This window comes from Formica exsecta, unplaced genomic scaffold (genome assembly GCF_003651465.1).
Source record: "Formica exsecta isolate Colony F162 unplaced genomic scaffold, ASM365146v1 scaffold90, whole genome shotgun sequence".
Lineage (NCBI taxonomy): Eukaryota > Metazoa > Arthropoda > Insecta > Hymenoptera > Formicidae > Formica > Formica exsecta.
Window position 1 is genome coordinate 462,609 of NW_021853667.1, and position 8,789 is coordinate 471,397.

The window sequence follows — 8,789 nt, forward strand, 5'->3', positions numbered from 1 at the left end:
ACGAGATATCGCGTCTCGGATAAATAAAATCTATTATCGATCTGTTATTTAGCGTCTTAATCTCACGCTAAATACAGATGTAAATAATCGGTTAATTCTTTTTAACGATCTTTTTTTTTTTTTCATCTACGTTTTAAACGCCAAACGAAGAGTGATGACTCATCGTATATCGTATGTCATGAGAAGGCATAAACGTATGCCTACGAAATTGCAGTGTCCATCAGTGCTCACGCCGATGAACTGACCGATATATAGGGTAAGGCACTTATATCACCTTGATTTGCGTCAATATTGTCGGATCTGTAGAGGAAAATGGGTCGGGTAAGAAATTTGCATGGTGTCGACGTGTTATAGTCGGCATTGTTCCAAATGGGGTCGTTCGTTTTTGAAGCACGAAGATTTACGTTCTGGATGGAATTATATTTATAGGATTCTCTTTTACACTAGGATTTTTCCAGTCTCGTTATATGTATATAAAAATGTTAAGGTCACATTGATGATTAGATACTTTACGAAATATTTCGTACCATCGTAAAGTATCCATTTTTCGATAATTATCAAAGGTTGACCAAAAGATATCTTCTCCTCGATGCAACTTTTACTCGACCCACATTCTTCCTTTTCTACAGATAGCATTGACGCAAATCAAGGCGATAATCTCACCCTATACATATATCGGAAGTTCCCTCTTTCCTGCTTCGCAACTCTTATCTATTACGATCAGACTACCGGTCGTACATACATAGGCGTAGAAATAAAATGTCCGACATTTGTGTATTAGGAGATCGATTATGTATCATGGCAACGCGATGATAGAATTACGGAAATGAGCAATTCAGTAAAGTATTCGACAAGAAGATATTTGCGAGCCAGTGTGTGATCGACAACCTCGTGAATGTTGTTCCCTTTTTGTCATTCTCGCTACACGTTTGCATTTTTTTTTTTTTTTTTTTTTCTCCAGTCATGATGCACGAATATCTAGATGGGAGGTGTCCTATGCGAAAATGTAATCACGGAATACAACAATGCGCATGCGTAATATTTTTAGACGGAATGACAGTCTAGGAAATTTATGCTCGATTGTCGTCTAGGGTAATCACTAAATGCGACAGGGAAAAATATATTACCAACTAAAAAATCTCTAGAACGCGTCCAAAATTACACTCATGGATCGGGATATTTTTTTTTCATCGAGTTTGTTCTTCACGATTTAGATGCGTTCCGAAACTCGTTGAAAAAAAGGTGTTTCGATCTCTTCTCGAATGTGTATACATCGTGGATAAAAGTGCAGAACGTCAAACGTCATCTGAAATTTGCAATATGTCAATGTGATAATACGTATTATAAATATGGCGTGAGTGGGGTATATTTATTGAAATGAACTTTGAACGCAAATGATATAAAATTTTGCCTTATCATTATCGCTGTTCTCTGAGCACAGTCATTTAAAAGCACCAAGCTTGAGCTGAAAATTTAAGCTTTTTTATCGATTGCCAGCAAGCTTTACAGTGAATATTTTTCATTCAAACGACAAGAATGCCGGAAGAACTACGGTACGACGGCCGAGTGGTTGTGGTAACTGGAGCAGGCGCAGGTAAATGTTTTTGTTTTTTAAATATTTATTCTCAAAAATAGGATGTCAGTTCAGATTTTATCTTCTTCTCAACGTAGAGAGAAAAAGATAAACTCTGAACTAGTACAGCCACTTTAGCTATAAAAAACTTTGAATTTTATCCATCTCTGATTATATTTTATTAATTTCTATATTTGGAATATATATGCAGAATAAAAAAAAATGTTCATAATAAGAGAAAATTTTTATTATAAAAGCCAGTAAAAACAAAGCTTCCTCTACGAGGAAGCAAAATATAAATACTTTCTAATTGTTTGCATAATTTTCAAGAAAAATAATTTTGAATATAGAATTAATGTAAATTATTTGATATTATATATTGACATTTGTGTATGACTGTTGCGTTGCATATCTGCATATTGAAGTTAATATAATTAATGTTTTAGGATTGGGACGAGCTTATGCATTATTGTTTGCATCCAGAGGCGCCAGTGTAGTTGTGAATGATTTAGGAAGCAGCAGACATGGAGACGGAAATAGCACCATGAGTGCGGATGCTGTAGTCCAGGAGATTCGACAAAATGGTTAGTGTTATGGATCAATTCTATATCTTATTTAATTTAAGTTTTCAATTATATGAAATTTCTAGTCTAATTCATTTGTTTTTCAATACAAAATTTTTACTTTTAAAAATGTTAGAATTTTTATGTTATCTTTAATGCATTTTTAAACCTGAGTTGGACATGAATAAATTTTAATTTTTTTAAGATAATATGCCTCATGTCTTTAATACTTGTTTATTTTATTAGTGATAAATTTAAATGAATATTTGTAATGTAAAAAAAGTTCCTGAATTAATTTTTCTCTACTGCTTTAAGTACATTTTTTTAGAATTTTTACAATACATAAATTTTGATAGAATAAAGAATGGGGATATTTGTCAAATGTAAAAAATATAAAAAACTAATCATTCAATTGTGCAATGTCATATTAATTGTTATACACATTATTACTTAATAAATAATAGTTTTCATTAAAAAAATAAGGATATTTAATACTTGTAAATTTTTCTTTTTTGCTATTATCTTCATAAGTTATATTATTATAATTAATCTATTGTATGCGCGCGCGCGCGCGCGCGTGTGTGTGTGTGTGTGTGTATGTGTGTGTGTGTTAATCTTGTTAACAAGATTACACTTTTCGTATGATTAAGTTTGCTGGGCTTTAATGTTCTACTGCATTTAAAAGAATAATGTTTTCTCTTTTTATAGCATCGATAAATATTGTATTCTTTTATATATCTTGTTTAAATCGAAAAAATTGCAATGTTTATTAATTCCTTTAATAATGCAAATTTGTCAGAGATCCATCAATTAACAAAATATTTATGTACTTAGCACTTATAAGTGAAGCCAAACCTAGAGATTATATTATCTATAAATTATATTGCTTATAAATCTCAAAGAAGTTATACAACTAAAGAAGTTTGTATATCTATCATTTGTTTAATCTTATTGTGTAATTAAGCTATTTTAGTAAAATAGACAGAATTTGTTGACTTATTTAAAGGAATCGATTTAATATTCTAAAAAAGAAACTACAAAAATAAATAGGCACGAATTTTATATTTCTGTCCTTTTTCTATATAAATACGATTCGTTTTGTTTAAAGAGTCTCTTCTTTGCATAATATTTAATATTTTTTTTTTAGCATGTTACATATAATTAATTCTATTATTTAATTTTGTATTATATGAAATAACAATACAGAATAAGCAATAATAATAATTCTTTAGGAGGGAAAGCTGTCGCGAATTACGATTCTGTGGTGAATGGTGCGAAAATCATTAAGACGGCAATCGAGGCATTCGGCCGTATTGATGTAGTTGTTAATAACGCCGGTATTCTGAGGGATGCATCATTCATGAAGATGACGGATGCACAATGGGGTATATATATATACAAAATAAAATATGTTATGCATAATTATAATTGTATAAATTTATGTATGTTTGTGCGTTTGTTTTCAGATACGATACACGATGTTCATCTTAAAGGTTCTATGAAAACAACGCAAGCAGCGTGGCCATATTTTATTAAGCAGAAGTATGGCCGTGTAATTTTTACATCGAGCAACAGCGGTCTGTACGGGAACTTTGGACAATCCAATTACAGCTCGGCGAAATTGGGTCTCGTAGGATTAGCCAATACATTGGCCATCGAAGGTGCAAAAAAGAATATTTACAGCAATGTAATAGTGCCCACAGCTGGCTCACGTTTAACGGAAGATATCCTTCCTCCAGGTGAGTAATCAGTCCTATTACATACTCTTATGCCATGAAGTTTTATATGAGCGGTCTTAGGTCTTATCAATTTCAATACATATATTGACGAATGAAATAAATTATACTGGATATTTTGCTAAACATTAGGTAAAATAGAAAACTATTTAACATTTCGCAGATTTTCATGATCAATTAAAGCCTGAATTGATAGCACCTGTTGTTTTTTGGTTGTGCCACGAGAATTGTACAGAAAATGGTTCGATTATTGAAGCAGCATTAGGTTGGGCTAGCAAATGTGAGTTGTTGATTATTAAAATTTATGTCTCTAACCTACTTACTTTCACAGAGATTCTTCTATCTAAGGCTTTTTATTTATCAATATTTATAGGTCATTTAGTCCGTTCTTCGGGTTGCGTTTTACGGCAAAATTTATCGGCTAATGTTACACCAGAAAATGTACAAAAAAATTGGTCGAAAGTGATCGACATGACATCGGCAAAGCGACTCGATTCGATCCAGGTAAAAAAGTTTGCATACATATTTGATTTGATATCTTCTTACATTCATTTCAATCTTTTTAGGAAGCAACAGGAGAATTATTAGGCCTTATCGAGAACTTGAAAAATGAAGCTTCTACTTCAAATAAAGTAAGCTATGTAAAGCTCTGTACATCTTTTTCTTCTTTTGTTGATTATAGATGTTTTTAATCTTTATTATTTCCGTTGCTTGCAGGTAGACCATGTTTTGACGAATGATTACAACTTCCGCGATATTATACTATATGCGCTCGGAGGTATGTCAAACAGATTGAATGCACGATAGATTCACTTCAACTTACCTAAACTTATTGGATTTTGTATTTCAGTTGGAGCTACAGTTCAGGAACCAAGTGATATTCGTTATTTATATGAGAATGCTGACGAGTTCGCTGTTTTGCCTACTTTTTATGTTGTGTATGGACCTTTAGGATGCATGTCCACTTCTATCCTGCAGGACGCTCTGCCAAACATACAAATTGATCCATCACGGGTATGGTTAGATTGAATTCTGTTATCTATTTTTGGTATTTTAATGTTTTGTGTATTTAGAATTTTAATTTATTAGTTTTATATTGAATTTTTGTTTGTAAATTTGCATGTTTATTTGAGATATCGCTACTTTATGCTATATTGATATTTGCAGATACTTCATGGTGAACAATATCTAGAAGTTTGTAAACGGTTGCCTATAGAAGCTACGGTAGAAACGTGCTTCAAGGTTCAGGATGTCTTGGACAAAGGAAAAGGCGTCGTTGTTTTAGTTCAACGTAAATAAATTTCACTATCAATGTGAAATTATTAAACTTTTATATAATATTGAGGGAGACTAATAGATTAATGTCATTAATATAGAAATATCTAAATATATATGTGTGTGTATAATAGTGCAAAATATTTGTAATAATGCATGTTTTTAATCTACATTATATATATATATATATATATATATACTATATGTAACATTTAATATTCCTCTAGATGATACCTATAATGTAGCGAATGGAGAGAAGTTGTCGACTGGGCAGATATCGATATTCATTGTCGGTGTAGGTGGTTTTCAAGGAAAACGGACATCGACCTGTACCATTCCGACCGTTGATCCTCCTGCTCGGAAACCGGATATAACAATTACACAGCAAACTAACATTGACCAGGTATAAAAAATGGGGATATGTAAAATACATTTTGGCATTTAAACTAGAGAGAATTCTCTTGAAAATTTTAGAAAATACATTTTAAAAAAAAATATTTATGATCTTGAAAACCAAAACTTTCAGATAAATAGTCTTATCATTATTATATATATATATATATATATATTCCATTAAAATCGAGTAATGTGATTTTGAATTTTTTTGCATATTAAAAAACCAATAAAATATTTAAATGTAGTCTTATGTCTATGTATATTAAGTTGATGTAAATAAATGATAATAATATAAATATATGATAATATTTATATGGTTTTTTCAGGCTGCTTTGTACAGATTGAGCGGAGATCTCAATCCTCTGCATATCGACGCTAATGTGTCCGCGATGGCAGGTTTTGAAAGACCGATATTGCATGGATTGTCTTCGCTAGGATTCTCAACCCGTCATGTTCTTCAAGCTTATGCTGCCGGGGATCCATCTTTATTTAAATCCATTAAGGTATGGTTATCATTAAAGAGGAAATGTTTATAAAGTGTTCCATAGTAAATTTTCTAATTTAAAATGCGGTAAGATGAACGATCAGATGTTCTGATAATTCAAATGGAGAAGAAAGATTTTTTATGACGTTTATATTAAATATTATATTAAATATTTTAAATAACAACACACACACATGTAAAAATAATCGTACATGTGTTGCATAGTGTGAAATTTAACATTTTAAAAAAGTAAAATTATTCCAGCTGTTTATATAAAAATATTCTACACTTCTATTTGAAGATTATTTTGTGAAATAAATAAGTCTAAAATTTAAATTTAAATGGGGTTTAGAAGAAAATATTTGTCCAAACAAATCTTAGAATAAAAACGAAAAATTATCTGTAGTATATGAAATATAATTTTCTAAAATCTCTATTCTAAATGTGATATTGTGTGTGGAATTTAACTTAATAATTATTTACTTTTGTGAAAATTATAAAAACAAGGTTAAAATTATTTCTGAACTTTACATAGAAACAATGGGCGTTAAAGCAGATTTTAAATGTGCTTATCATGAAACTTTGTATTAATTTGCAACTGAATTATCTCGTAATGATATACACAAGATATACATTCGATATTTGCGCAAGAGATAGCAGTATGGCGATAACGAGCATTTAAAGCATAGATAAGTGAAGTGTGATGTGGCATTCAGTAGGCTGCACGTATATAGTGAACTTGTTTAATTGCGCCTTGATGTAAATTAGTATCAATCGTAATTAAGGGGAAAAGAGAGAGAGAGAAGGAGAAGGTATCTTAAAAAATAAATATTTTAATTAAAGCATGTAAAAAAATCTTTGTTCTAATAATTATTATATGTATTCACATGAGTTATTGTTGATTTTGGATAATATAAGTTATTGTGGATTTATTTGTGGAGTTATTGTGGATAATATAAGTTATTGTGGATTTTTGTTTAATATAATGGATATATAATTACAAATTATATGAATTTCTTTATTTTGATTACATGGAACCTGTACAGTTTGTATATATTATTTGTCATAGTAGTGTTCTTTGATGCAATAATTATCAATCTTGATTTAATCGCGATAGTTGACATATCATTTTATGTAATTTTATTTATATATACAGGATTTTTTTTTATCATTTTAATAATATCTTGCATGGATAGAATCTTAAATCTTGAATTTTGAATAGATATCTTGAATAAATATTGATAGTTACATATTATATTATAATTCCAGGCGAGATTTGCAAAGCCAGTTATGCCAGGTCAGACTCTACGCACTGATATGTGGCGTAATGGTAACAGGATACATTTTCAAACATCTCTCGTGGAGACTGGCGTACCGGTTGTAACAGGTTAGCCATTTTTCATAAAATTTACAAAAACCTATGATTTTTTTATATTTTAAAATATACACATACACATATTTTCACACATACACACACTGTAAATTGTATAAGTGCTTTTCTATTTAAAATATAGCGTTTCTACATTAAAAGTATCATATATTATACAATGTATAATATGATATGAAATGATAAATACTTATTTAAAGTACATCATTCTAATTGTTTTGAAAGATTTTAGAGTTTAATAGAAAATTGTGAACATTATCTTCAAATTATCATTTATATATAATCAGACACAATTAAAATTATAATATATGTAAAATATTCTTTTTCTATTATTTGAATAACTTTTATTACTTTTAGAAGTAGAGTAGATAATAAAAACAGATTATTTTACTTTGCAGGCGCTTACATTGATCTATTGGACGTTAAAACGAAAGTGCCCCGAGCAAATCCATGTTCTGGGAAGGAAAATATGCAAAGTGACACTATATTTGCAGCTATTGGCGAACAGGTGAAATTAAATCCAGATCAAGCTAAAAAAGTTAACGCGGTCTTCCTGTATAATATTACAGTCGGTGGGAAACCAATATCGGAATGGAGTAAGTAATTTCAGAAATTATTTTTAATTAATCAGATTTAAGAAACGGCGATATCTACGTCAAATATTTTTAATTATGTATATCAGCAATAACATAGAGATAATATTAAGTATTTATGGCTATATAAATAACTCTTGCCATAGCTCTCGATTTAAAGAATGGAGAAGTGCATAAAGGAAAACCTAAATCTGGAAAAGCAGACGCAACACTCACTGTAGAAGATGCAGATATGGTTGAAATTGTAAGTTAGCTGCGTGAAAACAGAAAGACATAGTATATTTCTTTTTTTTCTTTTCTTTTCTTTTACTAACAGTATTGTAATTGTGTGTTACAGGCATTAGGTAAATTAAATCCGCAAATAGCATTTATGCGTGGAAAATTAAAAATAACTGGAAACATTATGCTTACACAAAAATTGAAGACTCTTATGGAAATCAACAAAGCAAAGCTGTAATCTTTCATATTATCGCTGTAGTTTTAAACAAAAACATGTAAAATGTGGTTGGAGATACTTTTTATGGGGTAGGCAGATATAATTCAATAATATATATTATGTTTATATATATTGTTATTGTTTGTTATAATGGAAACTTTTATACAGAATTTGTTGCATTCTGGGGAAATCTCGACTTTATGATTTTCTACATCTAATTATATATTGTAATACATTTATAATAAATTCGATTGAAAGATGTGCTGATAAACATTTGTAAAAGTTTATGATGAAGTTTATAAAATATTTTTCATAGTAAATGAAAAATATTTTTACTATTATATAT

At 29.9% G+C, this 8,789-nt stretch overlaps 1 protein-coding gene across 3 annotated transcripts in view; it reads left to right on the plus strand.

Moving 5' to 3' along the window:
• The first annotated feature begins 117 nt into the window (after positions 1-117).
• The window catches only part of LOC115245059 (peroxisomal multifunctional enzyme type 2), a 9,768-nt gene continuing 1,096 nt past the window's right edge, over positions 118-8,789 (plus strand). Inside the window, exons 1-17 of one of the 3 annotated variants that reach the window (XM_029823142.1) lie at positions 118-256; positions 1,498-1,594; positions 2,020-2,157; positions 3,369-3,521; positions 3,603-3,875; positions 4,036-4,152; positions 4,246-4,376; positions 4,439-4,504; positions 4,590-4,650; positions 4,723-4,886; positions 5,040-5,163; positions 5,375-5,550; positions 5,870-6,046; positions 7,297-7,414; positions 7,813-8,010; positions 8,154-8,251; positions 8,345-8,714. In XM_029823142.1, coding sequence (XP_029679002.1) covers positions 1,537-1,594; positions 2,020-2,157; positions 3,369-3,521; positions 3,603-3,875; positions 4,036-4,152; positions 4,246-4,376; positions 4,439-4,504; positions 4,590-4,650; positions 4,723-4,886; positions 5,040-5,163; positions 5,375-5,550; positions 5,870-6,046; positions 7,297-7,414; positions 7,813-8,010; positions 8,154-8,251; positions 8,345-8,464 — 2,172 coding nt within the window. In that variant the 5' untranslated portion in view covers positions 118-256; positions 1,498-1,536 and the 3' untranslated portion in view covers positions 8,465-8,714. Of the gene's footprint in view, positions 257-1,249; positions 1,595-2,019; positions 2,158-3,368; positions 3,522-3,602; positions 3,876-4,035; positions 4,153-4,245; positions 4,377-4,438; positions 4,505-4,589; positions 4,651-4,722; positions 4,887-5,039; positions 5,164-5,374; positions 5,551-5,869; positions 6,047-7,296; positions 7,415-7,812; positions 8,011-8,153; positions 8,252-8,344; positions 8,728-8,789 lie in introns of those variants that run through there. The other 2 variants (XR_003885478.1, XR_003885477.1) reach the window with 2 other exon arrangements.